General features: G+C 44.1%; 2 protein-coding genes across 4 annotated transcripts in view; one reads left to right on the top strand and one right to left on the bottom strand.

Annotated features, from left to right (window-relative positions):
- Positions 1-953: 953 nt before the first annotated feature.
- Positions 954-19,174, bottom strand: GOLT1B (golgi transport 1B). Of its 2 annotated transcripts, XM_073621420.1 has the most exons (6): positions 18,987-19,174; positions 13,468-13,559; positions 9,663-9,841; positions 7,048-7,129; positions 4,522-4,553; positions 954-1,460 (listed from the first exon to the last, which is right to left on the bottom strand). In XM_073621420.1, the coding sequence occupies exons 1-5, from the start codon at positions 19,009-19,011 to the stop codon at positions 4,545-4,547; spliced, it is 387 nt and encodes a 128-aa protein (XP_073477521.1). In that variant the 5' UTR covers positions 19,012-19,174; the 3' UTR covers positions 954-1,460; positions 4,522-4,544. The 2 variants fall into 2 exon arrangements, with proteins under 2 accessions (XP_073477521.1, XP_073477520.1); XM_073621419.1 differs by lacking the exon at positions 4,522-4,553 and having other exon boundaries at positions 18,987-19,167.
- The window catches only part of RECQL (RecQ like helicase), a 53,918-nt gene continuing 52,649 nt past the window's right edge, over positions 19,159-20,427 (top strand). The window contains exon 1 of one of the 2 annotated variants that reach the window (XM_073621416.1): positions 19,159-19,329. The gene's annotated coding sequence lies outside the window, so the exon portion shown is untranslated. Of the gene's footprint in view, positions 19,359-20,427 lie in introns of both variants that reach the window. The other variant, XM_073621417.1, reaches the window with a different exon arrangement.

Below are 20,427 nucleotides of genomic sequence, written 5' to 3'. Positions count from 1 at the left end.
AGGAGATGTGGCAAACATTTTTGTATATGAAATTTTATTTCTTCAAATAAAAGCTTAACGTAGACAACCTTTGTGTGGCCCTGAAGCGGACTTACTGCATTGTCACCGTAACAGCATCACAAATGGGTCTTCAGCAAATAATCATAACAGAGTGAACCCCATCACTGTTCCAGCATTACAGAGTAACCCCCCCGTCACTTTACCAGCAACACAAAGTGGCCTCCAACACCAAACAGAGTGGTCCTATCACCGTATCAACACCACAGAGCAGACCCATCACTGTACCAACACAATAGAGCACATAAAGCAGTTCCTTCGCTGTCTGAACACCACAGAACAGCGCCATCACCATACCAACAACACTACAGAGTGGTCATCTATCACCATACCAGAGTCACAGAGCAACCCCATATCACCATAACATGTCATAGAGCGGCCCCATTACTGTACCAGCATCACAGAGCTCCCTCAATCCCAAAGCCAGCAACAAAGCTCCCTCCACCACCAAGCTAACATCAAAGAGTGGCCCCCCATCACTGTTTCAGCATCAAAGCACCCACACCATTACTGAACCAGTATTACAGCGCAAACCCCCCCATTACTGTACCAGTGTCACATAATGGCCCCGTATCCCTGTACCAGCATCACAGAACAGCACCCCACCAATCATCATACCAGTCTCAGTGTGCACCCCCCACCTTAACTGTACCAGCCCCTCCCATAGCATCGTACTAGGGGCACAGAGCAGCCCCCATTACTGTACAGTGTCACAGAGTGGCCCCCTATCACTGTACCAGAATCACACGCAGAACAGAGTGCAGCCCTTCATTCTCATCACCCTATCTGTGTCATAAGAGTGGCCACAATCACAGTACCAACATCACAAGCAGAACTGGGTCCAAGATAAAAAAAAAAGTTAAGACAACAGACACATTCACTAAAAGACAGAAGCATTATTTGGGGATGTATTTACAAAAATGGTTTATTCACACAGTATTAACCTTATTTTTATAAATCCTTTTTTTTTTCCTGGTTCTTAAAAATTTCTCCATCCAGCGCAGCTTTCATGCATGGGCAGTCCCAGTCACAAGGAGTGTGGCTTTCTATTCCGCATCGTTATAAATAAAAATAAAAAGTCCTGTTTTTCTTAAGTGCCAGGAAACAGGCTCCACAGATGAACCGGATTCTGCAGGCGGAGGACCACTGCCAAAAAAAACAGTGTCATCTTGAATAAAAAAAAAAACAACTTTGTCTTTTAATGTCAGCAACATTTGTGGACCCCAAAACTTTCGAGGCAGAGGCAGTCCTTTGAGCGAGCGTAACAGGCGGATTTAGTGTGATTGACAGCTCCCAGATGTGACCTCCTCAGTTCATTTGCAATAGATGTTGCGCAGTGCCCAACGACCAACCGACAACCGATCTTATACCATATTGTTACTCTCCCCGGCTTTGTCTACAAGCTGGAAGGAAAAGAGACAAGATCTGGGGTAAAATTCATCCATAAGTAGGCAAAATTCATAAAGACATTTTTGAAGCAAGAATTCATTCTAAGCAAAATCACAATGGGGTAAATATGGGGAGCAAAACCACTTTGGCCAACAATGAGTGGTCCTAGTGGAGAAATGGGGAATGAACTTATTTAAATCTTCCCAGCAAGAGCAAAACAACCAAGTTCATCATAAAAATTCCCATTGGAAGGGGAATGTTTCCAAAATTTAGTTTATTAGAGTAAAGCTAAAGCAGTGTGATATCCAACCCATAAAGTCTTGGCCTGCTGTTCTTTATGCAGCCGATGTCAGAAATATTTATTTGGAACTAGAGTGCATTTTCTTTCCAAAAGTAACAGATTGTAACCAATGTCTTAATGACTATTTAAAGTGGACCTGCAGTCAGGAATATGGATTCATGTTAAGTGCAATATGCTCAGTAATGTGTCAGTGTAACACTTTCAGTTCTTTATTGCCTTTCACAGATTACAGCACTCCCGACAATGCCTTCACCTGCTTTTCTTGCCAGAAGGACAGCACCATTACTGCTCAGGGTCAATATCCATTTCCTGGACTAAGGTTCTGGCTCAGAAATCACATTAATAAAAATCCTGGTGTCTGTGCAGTTCTTGGCTGTGTTCACAAATGTCGGACACAGATCGGCCCCCACTGCAGCCTCTCACCTTGCGACTTGCTACAGTTTTATTGTTGCAGCCTCATCACTGGGGAAAGGGAGCCTTAGGAAATCTTCCTCCTGGTTACAGCAAACTAATGACACCATCTCAGCTAGGTAAAAAAATCACTAAACAGGAGCTGAAGGATGGTTTTGTAATGATAAAAAGTATGTGTGTTCCTAAAAATATTATACTGTTGTTGTATATTGTGATATTTCACGATTTATTTATGCAGAACTGTAAAGCTACTGACAGGTCCACTTTAAGCCTTTTATACTGAAGAGTCAAGCATAGAAGGATACACCAAAATGCCCCCGTAGTTACCTCTATTATCCAGGAAATCTCACTCGGTTTACTTTTATCCCCAGGTACACTTCAAGGATAAGTTCACTTTTGGAACATGTCACATGCTCCATCCGTTTTTGGGGTGGAACATGTAACATTTTCCAGCATCTGCAGCACTCCCTCCGCTTACTCCCCCCTTTTGACAGCAGGCTGGGGATCTTCTCCCCACACCCATTGTCAATATTTGAAAATTGCGCGGTCGTGCAGGACTCTACCCACTTGACAGCATCATTCATTCACAGTTTTCTGTAAATGAATGCCTACAAGTATTGCCAGCCAGTGCGGCTGACAGCTTGTAGTTTTCAATGAGCTGAGAGAGTGCTGGTGAGCGTTCTATTATGCCGCGTACACACGGTCGGACTTTTCGTCTACAAAAGTCCAACGGACGCCGACGGACTAAAGCTGGCTGGTAATCCGATCGTGTGTGGGCTTCTCCGGACTTTCAGCAGACTTTTTCAGCCTCAAATCCGACGGACTTTAGATTTGAAACATGCTTCAAATCTTTACGTCGTAACTACGACGGACCCCGAAATCCGCTCGTCTGTGTGCTAGTCCGACGGACAAAAACCCATGCTAGGGCAGCTATTGGCTACTGGCTATGAACTTCCTTATTTTAGTCCGGTGTACGTCATCACGTACGAATCCGTCGGACTTTTGTGTGGTCGTGTGTAGGCAAGTCCGTTCGTTAGAAAGTCTGCTGCAAGTCCGCCGAAAGTCCGCCGGAAGTCTGTCGGACAGGCTGTCGGACTTTTGTAGACGAAAAGTCCGACCGTGTGTACGCGGCATTAGTCCATTGAACTTCCTGCTCTCGGGTAACGGTCTGCCCGTATAGATTTCCTGAGAGTCTGCAGGAGCTGGACATTGCACCTGTGATCTGCTGAATGTGGGTGCAATGCTTTGCTGGCTCCTTATAAAAGAAATCATGCACTTTACCTGTAAAAAAAATGTGCATTTATTATTTTTTTAACATTTAACATATCCTTTCACTACTAAGGGCAGCGTAATCCCACCCACCCATTGCCCTACTATCCAATAAGGGAACCTTTACTGAGTGAAGAGGCACCCTAATTATAAAGTGGGATGGTGGAATGGATTTTACCCTAAGCTGAAAATCTTTTGTCTTTTAGGTTTTTAAAATCTTGCTTCTATATTTCTGCCACATATACTGATTGTATGCCCTCCAATTACTATCTGTATACCAGGATGTGTATTCTCTATTGACAGGTGCTGTGATAAGACCAGTGTCATTGAGAACTGCATTGCCAAATGAACAGCGAAGGAAATACACTTATGAATATAAAATACAAAAATTAAAGGATTAGAAAACAGGAACATGCATTGATGAGACTATTCACATTGGAGTAATTAAAAATATAATTATATAGTGTTTAGGATTTTTCCGATGCTCTGTGAGCATCAGGAAGGGTTTGATTCGGAGACAGAGTGAGAATCCCCCCCAACATTTGCCACACTCCATCCAGAATGGAAACACAGCGAGAATCCCTACACAGGCCTAACCCCACCCAGGTATCATTTGGCAGATGTTCTAGTAGGAGAAGGTCCTACATTAAATATGCATGAAACTCTCCACAAAGGCTGCTCACTAATTAACAGCTCTTCAATTTCCATGAGAAAACTGAGGGCCCTCCTCTGTCTGACCCCTCTCTGGAATTGGCTTTTCTGAGACAGACTAGAGATGCTGCCACAGACACATTCTGAATAGTAATCTGTGACAGTATCCCCCATAATAACCAGCCTGTCTTGATGCTGTTGATTTCAGATAAGTTCCAAGGCTTTGCATGGTCTTTGATTCTCTCTGGGAAGTGAAGGAGCTGATCGCTGTAAATAGATTCTCCTGTAATTTGCTGGACATAATTTAGCCCTTTCATGGAGAATGAAGAAAGAAAATTTAGTATATAGTGAATATAAATTTAGTATAGTGAATGCAGATCTCCAGAATGACAGAAACCCCTCCCATACATAAAGTGATGTAAGAAGGAAAAACAAAGACTGACCATTACTGTGGATTCTTCCCAGCCTATGTGGGCTTTGAATGTCAAAAACAAAACAAAAAAAAAAAATTTGTAAATGGCAGCTCTTCATTTGAATCTCATCACACAGTGTGGACAGTTTAGTTTTTGTGGCGTGCTATAGACATTTCTGAAAAGTGATCGTATGGGATACAATTATCTAACAGCAGCCAGAGACAGCACGGCAGACATTGTGGACATCTCAGAACAAGATGAAAGATCTGCAGCTCCCCTAATAGTCATTAGAACAGATATACTGGTAGAATCAACAGGTAACAAAACTGCGTTAAAGGGAGACGTGGAAAAACTAAAACAGATGCACACGCTACAGATTGCAGCAGATGTCACTTTTGGGTTTTCCCTTTAACAGCAGCATTTTTTTTGGCTTCCAGAACTATCTATAATAATTTTCTGAAATACATAACCAGGAACCCCTATTTTTACTGCATACATCTATAAATGATTTCTGTGCACTAACCTCTCTAGCTTCCAAATGCCAAATTACCATTCAGCCAAGTTTAAGCTGCACACTCGTTTTTTTCTTCACTTACAGTGTACCATTTGCCACCAGACAAGCAAACAAAAGTGCAAGTGAGGTTATTCATACATACCTGTCACTCCATCCAAATAAGTCCACAATAAGTCCTAGTCATGACTTATGACGAATCCCGCAGTATGGATAAAACAGGTGAGCCACGTTGGGTGAAGTGACGGATATGTCTGGGTGACCTTGCTTGTTTCTTTTGTTTGCTTGCCTGGTACGTATCCATAAAATGCATTGAAAATAAAAGGTAAAAAAAAAAAAAGAGCAGTATGCGACTTGATCTTCACATGGTTTGAGGGGAGAAGGAGGATCCTGGTAATCACAGCCAGCTGCTGCGCAGATTCTGCCTGGAGGTGTGCCATCTGTATTTTTTGTTAAAATATCACTGGGTGTTTTGCCCTCCAATTAAAGCAAGGCTAAACTTACCTTTCTTATTGCTGGCAAACAAATTCTTACTTACTAGAGGTGGACATATGGGAACTCCTCCCCAGACAGACCTATTTTCAGATCCAACACTTAAATGATGCATGTACACATGAGCATCATACTAGGACCTTGACAGAATTTGAATGCCTCTGCTGCTCTGCCTCTCCTCAGACATGCCTCAACTCCAGTATTTATTCTATCCGGTTTCCTGATAGTCCCTCTGGTGGTGACACCACGAAGGAGGCCTGGAACAATGACCTTGAGGAGGATCTTACAGATGAGGATTGGTCCAATATAAACGCCAATCTCCTCAAAGGATCCATTAAGGTCAATATTCAGGAAACAAATTACAAAACTATGCAGCCGATGGTACCGTAACCCAGCATGCCTCCACGCCATTTTTCCTGATGTGCCCGATGTCTGTTGGCGATGCCAATCTGATAAAGGGACACTTTTACACACCTGTCCTTAATTGCCCCCTTTCTGAACTCTATGATTTAACAGATACTAGACTGGGACCTACCCTTTGAACCAGCTACTTTCCTTTTGGACCATACAAACATGTACCCCTCTAAATATAAAAGATCCCTTACCATCCACTTACTGACTGCTGCCAAAACACTCCTCCCTAGACTCTGGATATCAACTAAGACCAGGGCTCTATGACTGGTTTCATCACATTGATCAGATGGGTGGGGGAGCTAGAGGAACTGATACATACAAGTAATGAAACCATGTCCACATTATTATCCACATGAAGGTAGTTTCTGTTTAAGGGCTCAGACTTGTATAAACAGAACGACTCTTCCTGAATTATATACCTCAGGTCCCAACCATGAGTTCTACCTCCAAGATTTAATTTTCCCAAAACAGCTGAGCAGAGGGCTGGCTTATACTCCCCGGGGGCCCCCTATCCTGCCCTCACCCCCCCCCCTACTCAACATACCCCCATACTTGGCCTTTATCCCCTTACCTCTCCCTCCTTCCCCTTCCTACCTCCCCCCTATCCCTCATACTCTCCATTGGACCTCCACTGGACATTTTCTCTTGTGAAATACACCCTCCTGCCTACTTCATTAAGGGGGGGGGGGGGGGGATGGGGGGGTTGCAAACTTTCTGTTAACACACTTATTGGATTCTCTTTACTGTGTTATGGTTTATGTTTTGTTGTATATTGTTGGACACATGCCCCTCTTAATGCTACTATGCGACCCCATGTACCCTCTGGTTGATAACACATGTTGGCACTGTACTTTGCCATCTTTGCTGTATGTAACCATATCTGCCAAACGGTCTCTGTACTATGTTGTTTATGAAAAACCTTATGGAACAAAAAAACTAAAAAAATAAAAACATTCCTTCCTGAGACATAAGTGTCCACATTAGTGCTGGGCCACAAGGTGGCATTACAACACACAATAGAACACCAGAGATAACAGAGCTCCTGACCTATAGAAAGATGATAGACATCACAGTGTCCCTCATGGACCAGATAAGGGTTACTACAGCAGCAATTCTGGTGAATTTAATGTCTAGCTTACCGAGCTTATTCCAGGTAAATTCAGGATGGATCCTAACACAGGGACTCTTCGAATGAAACCGACAACCACCGGGAAAAATCCCCTAATAGGAGGAAAAGAAATGATCAATCCAACCAGCAGTATCAAAACACATAATATCCCTTTTCTGATAGCCTTAAAGCAACAGGAGGAGCCCATTACCACCAAAACTGGGCAGAGATAATGAACCCATCTGCTCTTACATAATACTCCATCTCCCTCCCCTCTCCCCAATCAACATATTAATGCAATTTTTTTTAAATACAACCTTTCCGTTTTCATGACATACTTTTTTTTTTTGACCCACTGACATCACAGGGTCTTTGTGCTTCTCTACGCAATTATGCAGATTGAAGATTATGCCTGTTGGCAAGGTGCTGTACACAGCTTCCTAAAAATATCACATTAACCTGCCTCAGTATTACTTTAAACAGCTCTTATGCCCCGTACACATGAGCAGAATTTCCACTGGAAAAAACTCGGATGGTTTTTCCGACGGAATTCTGCTCAAGCTTGGCTTGCATACACACGGTCACACAAAAGTTCTCTTAACTTTTGACCATCAAGAACGCGGTGAGATACAACACTATGACGAGCCGAGAAAATGAAGTTCAATGCGGCGAGCCGAGAAAATGAAGTTCAATGCTTTCGAGCATGCGTCAAATTGTTTCTGGGGATACGTAGGAATTTTGCGTGTCGGAATTGGTACAGACGATCGGAATTTCCGATCGGAACTTTTCCGGACCGAAAAATAGAGAACATGCTCTCAATTTTTTGCTGGCTGGAATTCCGTCAGCAAAAGTCCAATGGAGCATACACACGGTCGGAATTTCCAACCAAAATCTCACATCGGACTTTTGTTGGCGGAATTTCCGATGGTGTGTACGGGGCATAAGTCTGGATGCAAGCAGTGGGCTGGCTCTTGGGAGGAGTTATTCAAGTATCAGAACACAATGATGAGTGGAAAACGGGTCTGGAGGAGGAGTGTGCATTCCAAGCTAAGCTGCATTTGCTGGAAGACCGCCCAAGTTAACGCCCACACGTGATGCCATGTCTCCATGAAAAAAAAAAATTAAGATCCAATCAATGAAAGAGGCAGGTCAGGGACAGTCTGGCTAGGTAAGGAGTTGGCAGAGAAATCAGAGTAAAGCCTGGTACACAATATCAGTTTTTCTTTCGTTCAACCCAGCGGGCTGAATAGCTCGGGAGGAGATCCTGTACTATCTGATGTTAGTACAGCGATCTCCCCGCTGAGCTATTGTGTTCTGAAAGGGGACCCCCCCAAAACACATCAGTCAGGGCTCGCAGCCATTGGCTGCCAGTGCCAATCGGATGCTGGTTTCCCAGTAAGCCCGTTCCGTCGGCTTTTGTCGGACAGGCTGGTGTCTGTTGAACTGGTCGATACTCGGCCTGTGTGTACCAGGCTTAAGCAATTTCAGTGCAGGAGAGTTGCCAGTACAACTGCGCGAGATTGTAAGGAGGTCAGCTTTTACATTCAGTTAGGCTTTAAGGGATGCTTCCACTGAAATAAATAGACTACACTATATTTAGGGTGATGTAGATCACGGGTCACCAAGCCGTCGATCTCAAATCGACTGTTCGACCGCGGGGAGCCGACAGGGGGATCGCGGCCACAGCTCTGCCTCCCCCCAGCATCCGCCACTCTCATGTTCAGAGCAGAGAGTGGGAGGCAGCGTAGAGCTGGATTGAGGGGGCGGAAGCTGCCACAGTGATTGGTTGCTGGCAGTCCTTGCAACCAATCACCAGCTTGTTAACTCCGACAGTCCCTGGTCCTGCCTTCCACCCAGCACTATGCTGTCTCCTGATCTCCGCTCTGCTGTACACATGCTGGTAGGTAGGAGGTGCTTCCTACACAGCTCTGTGTGTATGTAGGGGGTGGGGGGGTTGGGGGCGGCAGCAGAGGATGATGTGAAGGGCACAGAGGAGACAATGTTGTAGGGGGGACAGAGGATACTACAGTAGGGGGGATTGTGATGAGAAATGGATAGAGGACACTGCTTTCAGGGGGCAGATTGGCACAGGACACTTTGGGGAGCAGGCAGAGGGCACCGCTATGGGGAGCAGACAATAGGTGATGTGAAGAGGGGCACTGGACACTACTGCCTGTGGGGGGAGGGGGGCAGAGCACACTATAGTGGGGGAAAGTGATGTAAAGGGGGCAGAGGACACTGCACTGGGAGGGTTCAGAACACTACATCTTTTTATTGGGAGCTTGTTTTTTTTTGTTTTGTTTTTTAAGGGTGCTGCCTAGTACGCGCCCTTTGCTCCAGGTTGTCCAGCTAGATCTCAATCTCTGAAGGTTGCCTATCCCTGAGTAGCTTACAACTAAAATCCTTGGCACAAGAAAAGTCTTGAATTAGTGAAATCAGTCTACAAAATAGATTTTGATGAACCTATTGTGGGATTATGGAGTCCTTGTCGGAAACTGACACATGTTTAGGACTGAGAATGACCTCTTGAAATCTGGACAATTCCCAGGACCTATATCAGCAGCACGGACACAGTGGTTGGTCTCTGCCCACCCTCCTATAAGTGATATGAAAACAATGTCCTTTCATCAGTGTCCCCTCCGTTACCTGAACAGCAGGAAGAAACCGTAGATCTCTAGAACCATCCCAATGAGTGGCCAGCCAACGAGGACCACAAACACTCCACCCAGAAAGAACGCTGTGGCTTTAACTTTGTGTTTCTGGAAGAAGAAGCGGAATGTTCTCTCCAGTCCGATGACAAAGGCCAATCCGGCCACAAATAGGACCTGGAACAAGAGAAGAGGTTAACACTAGAGGTCGACCGATATGGGTTTTTCTCTGTCCGATGCTGATATTTAGAAATCACGGTGGCTGGTGGCCGATATATGATGCTGATTTTTTTGGGCCGATATGTTAGGCCGATTTTTTTTTTTTTTCTTTTTTTTCCCCTTCATCTCCCTTTCACAATGGGGCATTTTTCAGGTGCTTTTGGGCTAAAAATAGCGCCTGTAAAGTGCCTGCAAAACGGCTCCCCTACAGTCTCAGTGTGATATCCTGAGTGCTTTCACACTGAGGCGATGTGCTGGCAGGATGTTAAAAAAAGTCCTGCAAGCAGCATCTTTGGAGTGGTGTATACTGCTGCTCCACCACTCCTGCCCATTGAAATGAATAGTCACCGCTGCCGAAGCGCCGCTGCACGGGCGCATTTAACCCCTTCATTGGCCGCTAGCTGGGTTATAAGTGCCCTGCTAGCAGCCGAATAGCGCCGCTAAAACTAGCAGCATTTTACTGTCAATGCCTGCCCATTCCAGTGTGAAAGCAGCTTTAAGTAATAAGTGATACAGAAAATTTCTTACATTTAAACATTAACAAAACAAACCTCTAATCAGTTCACTTGTGTGTATAATTTAGATTAAAAAAAAAAACAAAAAACTATATCTTAAATACACAAAAACAGGCAATCCAAACTTTTGGATAAAAAAAAAAAAAAAAAAAAAAAAAAATTATATATATATATATATATATATATATATATATATATATATATATATATATATATATAATGTTTGGGAGTTCTAAGTGATTTTCTAGCAGAAAATACAGGATTTTTACTTGTAAGCAATAAGCGTCAGAAAAGATTTAGTCTTTAAATGGTTAGGCTCCATGCACGCTGGAGCTGATAAACAGTTTATTGGCGTTTGGGTGTTTTTTTTTTAAAAGTCCATAAACTCTACTCTATGTTATCCTATGTGTCCATGCACACATGGACGTTTTTTAGCTTTAATGAGCAGTGGAGTTTATGGGCTTTTTTTCGCCAGAAATTCTCGTTCAAAGAGCCGTTTTTCACAGCTAAAAAAAGCCAAACGCCAATAAATGCTCATAGGACGTGTGTTAATTAGCTTTCGGCATTCTTTTTTTTCAATGCATTGTGGGAATTTGGAATGCATTGTGGGATCTTTGGAGTGTCCTCTGTATTTTTTATTAAAAACGCCCATAAACGATAACGCTAAAAAACGCTCATAAACGCTAGTACAAAACGCTGTTAAAAGCACATTTTTCAAGCAGTGTTTTCTGCCAGCAATCTGGCATCCAGAAAAAGCTTTTTTGAGCTTCAGTGTGCATGGAGCCCTAAACTGAGAACTCCTACACACGGTGTTCAGTCCACTGTTAAGTATAAACATTGTATCTCTTTGGTTTTCTTCTCAGACTTGGCGGGCTGCTCAGATAGGAGTCGCTTCACGGGAAGACTTCAGGCAACTTGCATTAACTTCTATTGCAGAAGTCATTTGCAAGTCGCGCTGAAGTTTTAAATCTGCCTTTTTTATCAGCACAATCGGCCGATGCCGATTAATTAAAAAATGCCAAATATCGGCCGACCTCTAGTTAAGACAGCTACTTAATAGGTCACAGCAGATCCTCACTTTCTGCATCACTAAAATAGGGACAGTCAATGATAGTTTTCTGTCCAGAAACCATACAGAAATGAAACTAAAAATAAACTTTGCCAATAAAACAGAATAGCGGAATCCCAGAGGCTCGAAGTATAAACCAGCCAAGTTTTGTGTTGCTTTTATCACTGAATCTTACCGATTATGGAGAATACATCACTTGGCTCATTCTGGGAAAGCGAGAAGTCCACACCCCTCTTACATATTTGTCCTCCCCACACTAATGAAATATTGTTTTTGATTCGCCAGCAGGCTGATCGAAAAAAAACACAAACAAGGTGGATAGAGGAATCCTCGCCACTGAGACATTGCATTCTGATAGCGGGATTCCTCCGCTGTAAGGATACATTGATCAGCAGCTGCAGCCACTGATCGAAGAAAAGTTATCCAACTTTCTATCCATCTAACAATCGACTTCTATCAAATGGGGACAGCCATACATTAATCAAAATTTGGCCGGTCCCTGGCTTAACAAATAGAATTTTGATCCATCTATTGTGAGCTTTAGGCTGGCCGCTCACATTCCTTTTGTTTCATTCAGCCAGCGGTCTGCAAAAAATAAAACCGATTCATCCTTCCACACAAACGAGATGGATGGGCGAGCACACCACCCTAAGTTGGTTGGTATTGACTGCGATGGGTGCTTGTGTCAGAAGACCAAGTTCCAACTTATGGTGGGAGGCTCCTCCAGCCATCTCGTTTGTGTGGAAGGATGAATCTGTTGACCAATCTCTGCAGCAGAGAAAAGTTTTCCAATACTCTCCTTCCACAGAAGCCGATTGAACAATTGACTTCTGTCGAGCATGGACGGTCACACACTGATCAGAAACTGGCTGGTCTTTGCTGAACCAGCTGAATTTCAATTAGTGTATCAGTAGCTTAAAATGACAGTGAACTCAAATTGTTTTTTTACACCAATCCTTCAAGAAATATCAAGCATAAGACAAAAAAAATGCTCCTGTTGGCTACTAGTGTAGAATGAGCAGTGCCATTATTTCTAGTCACATGCTCTGCTGTATGTGTGCTACAATTCCCATAGAGCTGAATGTGGCTGCACAAAGATGTGTAAACCATCTCGGGGGTGAGCAGGAAGGGGTGACTATGTTAGCAAAGAGAATGAAGAAGGTTTAAGAATAGCAGAAAAAAGCTAGCATTTGAGAGATGAACCAAAGGAAGAGAGAGATAAAAAGTACATTCTACCTATATTTAGACATATTGCATTTAATTTATGAACAAATGTGACTTTAGTGACACTTTAGGGTTCAAGTCATTTGTATTTTTTTTTTTTTAATACCAAACATGTTAAACTTACCTGCTCTGTGCAGTGGTTTTGCACAGAGCTGCCCCGATCCTCCTCTTCTCAGATCTCCCCCTCCCCTGGCTTTCCTGGCTCCTTCTCTTCCCCAAGTGCCCCAATAACAAGCCGCTTGCTATTGGGGCTCCCGAGCTGCTGCTCAGTGTGTCCATCATACAATGAGTGTGGCTCAGCCCAGCCCCCGCTCTCTCCTCATTGGTTCACAGGCTGTGATTGACAGTAGTGGGAGCCAATGGCTCCCGCTGCTGTCTCAGCCAATGAGGAGGGAGAGAGACCCAGGAGAGCCAAGGCTCTCGTGCACATCGCTGGAATGAAAATAGGGCTCAGGTAAGTTGGGGGCGCTGCTGCACACTAAGTATGTCTCAGGGCTTTTGCAGATGAATGTATTTGTGGGTGAGTGTAGGCAAAGTATCACTGGGTAGGGGTTAGGATGCCCTAACTACCGGACCTTTCACAATGCCTTAAATGTCAAAGTGACAGATTAATATTTAATGAGGAAATGCACTTTCTGGAACATCTGTTTTCAGGTCTGGCGCAGGGCTGTTCTAACAGATAGATAGATTATATGGATTATATCTTGGGATTACTGCATCTGACATTGGCAAGATATCGGCTCCATCCCAAAAATTCTCCACACTGCCACACTTACGTTTCCAATGGCAAGCAGAGCCTTGTCAAAAAACAGCAGCATGCCGAAGAACAGAAAGAAAACGCCAAAGCCAGTCAGGCCCATTCCGATCTCTGCAAAGATCACAACACACAATCAACAATACAGGAAGAGTGACATTGTATCCTCATACCTTATACATTGTAAACATGACATTGTATCCACATAACTAATACACTGGGGTTGATTTACTAAAACAGGTGCACTCAGAATTTGGTTCAGCTGTGCATGGTAGTCAATCAGCTTCTAACTTCAGCTTGTTCAATAAACCCTGGAAGCTGATTGGTTCCTATGCACAGCTACATCAGATTTTGCACTCTCCAGTTTTAGTAAATCCCCCCTCAGTATACAAACTATACAGGAAGAGTGACATTGTATCCACACACCTAATTCATTGTATACAAACTATACAGGAAGCGTGACAATGCATCCACATCGCTAACACATTGAACACAAACTATACTGGAAGAGTGGGATAGTGCTGTTGCTCATAGCAACCAAGCAGCTTCTAGCTTTTATTTTTTCTACACAGCTTGGAAAATGAAAATTTAAAGGCTGACTGGTTGCGTTCCAGTTGAGACAAGATATGTCTCCAACACTTGTATTTATTAAAGCGAATCCAAGAGACTTTTTTCTTTTTTTAATAATAAACATGGTATACTTATCTGCGCAACGGTATTACACAGAGAGGCCCCAATCTTTCTCTTATGGGGTTCCCCCCGCTGGCCCTCTTGGCTCCTCATCAAGCCATTTGCTATGGGGGGCATACATGTGGGCTCCCTCCTTCATAGACCAACAGATCGTGGCTTGGCATCACCCCCTGCGCTCTCCTCACGGAATTTGATTGACAACAGCAAAGGCCAATGGCTCCCACTGCTGCCTTTGTGTCCTGTGAGGTGAGAAAGAGACTAGTGCTGTTTCAGATGGGCACAACTCTGGATCGAGATAGGTCTCAAGTAAATATATAGGAGGGGGGGTGGTGGTGGTGGAGGGGCATACTACTACTGGGACAATTTTATTTACCTTAATGCAGGGAATGACCTGCCATTAGAACCACTTTAATTCCCCCCATGGTATCCACATCATCAATACATCATATATACTCTGGACTTTGCTGGTAAACCAAAGTCTGGAGTGAAAACACTCTTCCCCAGGCACATCCTCTCTAATTACATTCTAGACTTGTCCAGTAAGAGATGTCTAAATTATTCACTTTGAAGAAGGGGATCCCTCGAATAAAGAACTCTCCACACCTTGTTTAGTGCTTTCCTACCCGCACACCCAACACAGATCTACGATATAGACCGACTATGGCCAATTCCCCTGGCAGAGCTGCCAAAAAGGAAAAGATTTCCCTCCTAGATGACCCTTCACCAAGAACAGCAGCTACTAATACAAAGAGAGATCCGGCACCCCATACTTCCGCTTTCACTTTTTAAACAATTATAACCTGACAGGGATTCCAATCTTCCACCAATTTAAAGCTAAGAAAACATTTGTCTACGCAAACACTTTAATGAATACTTATTGTGGAATCGCACAGATTTAGTGTGTGAATGAATGGTCTGATCTGTCATTATAAAAGGTATCCAGATATTTAGGGTAAGCAGTATGTATGAGGAGTGGGAAGGAGTGTGTGAAGTAAAGACAGTGGACAGGGGTTTCATAGGAAGACAGACAGAATAACACTTCTGGGTGGAGTGGCTCTTGAAATAAAGACAAGCCCTTTTCCCACGTGGGAAGACAAAGGGAAAAGTCCATGACACGAGAGAACTGGCACAGTTGTGATCTGCGATGTGTAGAAAACACCACCAATGCTGCACAGCTGTCCTGCAGCCTCTATTTTCCCACAATAATACTGCAGGAAGTTTGAGTCTTCTATATACAGAGCACACCAGCTCTGTAGTGGAGGACTACATGTCCCAGCAAGACAGCTGCCAAGACACATACAGAGCTTCTGATAAGTGTAATCATACGTGGATTAAAAATACATGTTTATCTCAATGTTCCCCTCTGTGTGATATTTCATGATGTACACAGGGTAAAAAAAAAAAAAAAAGTATTGAATGCATCACCATTTTTATATGAATATAAATAGGTAAATATATTTCTAAAGGTGCATTGGACATGAAATTGTCACATTGGTTACAATCCATGCAATTCATACATACAAAGAAACCAAAACAAATAAGTTCAGAAATTAGGTTATGTGTAATAAAATAGAATCACACAGGGGAAAAGTATTGAACACGCTAACTGAAATGTATTTAATATTTCGTACAAAATCCTTTGTTGGTAATGACAGCTTCAAGACGCCTCCTGTATGGAGGAACTAGTCGCATGCATTTCTCAGGTGTGATTTTGGCCCATTCTTCCACACAGTCTTCAAATCTTGAAGGTTCTGTAGGCCTCTTCTATGAATCTGATCTTTAGTTCTTTCCATAGATTTTCTATTGGACTCAACTAGGTCAGGTGATTGGCTGGGCCATTCTAGCAGCTTTATCTTCTTGGTTTTGTGTTTGGGATTATTGTCTTGCTGAAATGTCCACCCTTATCATCTTCATCATCCTGGTAGATGGCAGCAGATTTTTATCAAGAATGTCTTGGTACATTTTCTTCCTTCAAAGATATAAAAAGTTTGCCAGTACCATATGCTGAAAAAAAGCCCCACACTTCACTGCTGGTATGATGTTTTTGGGGTGATGTGCAGATCCATTTTACCTCCAAACATGGTGTGTATTATGACATCCAAAGAGTTTAATTTTGGTCTCATCTGACCAGACTATATTCTCCCAGTATTTCACAGGCTTATCAAAATGTTGTGCAGCATACTTTAAACGAGCTTCACCCTGTCTTTTCTTCAGCAATGGAGTCTTGCATGGTGAGGGTGCATACAGGCCATGGCGGTTGAGTGCATTACTTATTGTTTCCTTTGAAACTATTGTACCTGCTAATTCCAGGTCCATGTGAAGCTCTCCACAAGTGGTCCTTGGCTCTCGGACAATTCTTCTGATAATTTTTTTCGCTCCTCTGTCAGAAATCTTGTGAGGAGCACCTGGTTGTTGCTGGTGTAGGGTGAAATTATGTTCTTTCCACTTCTAGATTATGGCCCCAACAATGCTCACTGGAACAAATGCATTGCAACAATAAGATTGCGAAGATCTTGAGAGAGCTCTTTGCTTTTACCCATTATGAGATCTTTCTTGTGTGACACCTTGGTAACGAGACACCTTTCTATAGGCCATCAGTTGAGACTGAACCAGCTGATATTAATTTGCACTGACAAGGGGCAGGAACGCTTTCTAATTACTGATAGATTTCAGCTGGTCTCTAGGCTTTCCATACCTATTTGCTCCTCCTTTCTTCATGTGTTCAATACATTTCTCCTGTGTCATTCCATTTTATTACACATAACTTAATTTCTAAACTTATTTGCTTTTGTATCTTTGCATGTATGGATTGCATTGGTTGTTACCAACATGTGGTGAAAATTTAATGTCAATAGCACCTTTAGAAAAATGGTGACGTGTTCAATACTTATTTTACCTGCTGTATATTGGGGTGCCCCCTCCTCCATATATGAGCAGTCAGTGATAGATATATCTATCTATATATTGGGGTGTCCTCCCCCTTTGTTTAGGAGATGAGGGGGGTGATGAGCTGTCATTAATATATATTTTGGGCTGTCCCCCTCCTCTTTATAATATAGTATAGTATACAGTCATACAATCCATATACAATTCTCTCAGAGCCTCCTCTGTAATATAGGGGTATATATATATAAATATATATTGGGGTGTCTCCCTCCTCTGTATATGAGATGAGGAGGTGAACTGCCAGTGATCTATATATATTGGAGTGTCGCCCCCCCCCTCTATATATGAGATGAGGGGGTGAAGAGCTGTCAGTGATATATTGGGGTGCCCCCTCTATATATGATATAAGGGGGTGATGAGCTGTCAGTGATATATATTGGGGTGTCCCCCTCCTCTGTATATATGAGGGGGGTGATGATCTGTCAGTGATATATATTGGGGTGTCCCCCTCCTCTATATATGAGATGAGGAGGTGATGAGCTGTCAGTGATATATATTGGGGTGTCTCCCTCCTCTGTATATGATATGGGGGGGTGATGAGCTGTCAGTGATATATATTGAGGTGTCCCCCTCCTCTATATATGAGATGAGAGGGTGATGAGCTGTCAGTGATATATATTGACGTGTCCCCCTCCTCTGTATATGAGATGAGGGGGTGATGAGCTGTCAGTGATATATTTTGGGGTGTCCCCCTCCTCTGTATATATGAGATAAGGGGGTGATGAGCTGTCAGTGATATATACTGGGGTGTCCCCCTCCTCTGTATATGATATGAGGGGGGTGATGAGCTGTCAGTGATATATATTTTGGTGTCTCCCTCCTCTGTATATATGAGGGGGTGATGAGCTGTCAGTGATATATATTGGGGTGTCCTCTCCTCTATATATGAGATAAGGGGGTGATGAGCTGTCAGTAATATATATTGGGGTGTCCCCCTCCTCTGTATATGATATGAGGGGGGTGATGAGCTGTCAGTGATATATATATTGGGGTGTCCCCCTCCTCTGTATATGAGATGAGGGGGGTGATGAGCTGTCAGTGATATATATTGGGGTGTCCCCCTCCTCTGTATATATGAGGGGGGTGATGAGCTGTCAGTGATATATATTGGGGTGTCCCCCTCCTCTATATATGAGATGAGGGGGGTGATGAGCTGTCAGTGATATATATATTGGGGTGTCCCCCTCCTCTGTATATGAGATGAGGAGGTGATGAGCTGTCAGTGATATATATTGGGGTGTCCCCCTCCTCTGTATATATGAGGGGGGTGATGAGCTGTCAGTGATATATATTGGGGTGTCCCCCTCCTCTGTATATGAGATGAGGAGGTGATGAGCTGTCAGTGATATAGAGGAGGTGACACCCCAATATATATATGCGATAAGGGGGTGATGAGCTGTCAGTAATATATATTGGGGTGTCCCCCTCCTCTGTATATGAGATGAGGAGGTGATGAGCTGTCAGTGATATATATTGGGGTGTCACCTCCTCTATATATGAGATGAGGAGGTGATGAGCTGTCAGTGATATATATTGGGGTGTCCCCCTCCTCTATATATGAGATGAGGGAATGACGAGCTGTGATATATATATATATATATTGGGGTGTCCCCCTCCTCTATATATGAGATGAGGAGGTGATGAGCTGTGATATATATATATATATATATTTTGGGGTGTCCCCCCTCCTCTGTATGATCTAGGTGGGATGTTGGGGTCAGTCATACATTCTATATACAATTCTCTCAGAGCCTCCTCTGTGACATATGATATAAAGGGTGACAAGCTGTCAGTGATACATTGTATATGTATGGCAGGGTATCTTTCAGCCCCTGGTTGTGTGATATTCGGTGACATACAATATGTATTCCCCCCCCGGGTGGTGCCGGGCCCGCTATCTCTTACTCTGGGTGTCGGTGAGGGAGATCATGTTTGCGGTTGTCCGGACGGCGGTGGGGGGTGCCTTCCTCTCCTCTCCTCTCCTCTCCTCTCCACACTCTCTCGGTCTCCGGGTGAAAGCGGAGGCCACGTCTTCCGGAAACACGCAGCGCGGCGCCGCTCCTCAAACCAATCAACGCGCGACTCGTTCCCTAGCCAATCAATGTCTAGGTCGCCCCTGCCGTCTCTACGGCCAATGAAAGAGCAAAGCGGTGCCGGCTAGACCACCAATCGGAAATGCGGCGCGGAGATGATCCAAGGAGAAGGCGCGCGTTGTGATTGGCTAGAGAAGCCCGGATGCTGAGGAGAGGTGAGCAGAGTGTGATGGGGGAGAAGGCGGTATGTGTGTTGCGCCTGACCACCGGGTACTTCTCCTAGGCTCATGGAGGAGGGTCTGACTGGTTGCCAGGGGTGACACAACCTCCTCCCCCCTCTTTATACTGTTATAATGAGGACCTGTCACCACTGAGCTGGACAGTCCTCTGAGGGGCTCAGGATGCTCCCCCTTTTCTTCAGCTTTTCTTCCAATGTCTTCAGAGTTTGCAGCTCATAGAGGAAGGGAGAAAGCAGTCTGACTCTCACACGAGTGTAGCCTAGTACAGCACACTACAATGCCATATACAGCCTGGTGACAGACCAGGCCCCTCCCCCATTCTTCCCTTATACAGATGTGTATCCTATAAGCTCTATATGGGCACAGAGCACACCCCTTGATTGGCCTGTGAACCGTTCTGTGGCCATCTACCCCCTGGGCTCCTTCACACTACAACGTGGCAGTAGCACATCATGCATGCATTGATGTTTTGTGGTGAGGCTCATTTTGATTGGATTCCTAATGCCCATCCAGAAGACGCCACCCCACAAAGGACAGTGTGCAGGGCCCCAGGATGGCCGTCTCAGAGCCAGCTCCCGTAAGGCTCTGGGAGGTGGACATTTCCATGGAAGGGCCCTGTGGTAGAGGTCCCAGAATCAGATTCCTTCAGGCTTTGTGTGTGTGTGTGTGTGTGTGTGTGTGTGTGTGTGTGTGTGTGTGGTGGTGGTGGTGGTGGTGGTGGTGGTGGTGGTGGGGGGGGGGTAGGTATTTCCATGGAGGGGCCTTTTGATGACAATTTCAGAGTCAGATCCCCCCAGGCAGGTTTCTATCATCTTGCAGAAACCCTTACAACTAATTGGCAGCCTTCCAATTAATTGATGCCACCATCTTTCCTATGCTGTTTGTCTTCAAGGAGGGTTGCAGGCAGAAGAAGCCACCACCATTGTTGTGATGTATACATTTCCCTCCTTGTCCCTGGGGGAAATGTCAACCCACAGACTGTGGGTTGATTTAGGGGAGGAAAATACATGCCCCGGGGCTCATTGTAAATTGTCCGGAGCCTGCAAACTCCTGGCTTTGACATCATCCAATATG

The sequence above is a fragment of the Aquarana catesbeiana genome, linkage group LG03, assembly GCF_042186555.1.
Source record: "Aquarana catesbeiana isolate 2022-GZ linkage group LG03, ASM4218655v1, whole genome shotgun sequence".
Classification (NCBI taxonomy): Eukaryota; Metazoa; Chordata; class Amphibia; order Anura; family Ranidae; genus Aquarana; species Aquarana catesbeiana.
This window is presented reverse-complemented; position numbering and strand designations above follow the sequence as displayed.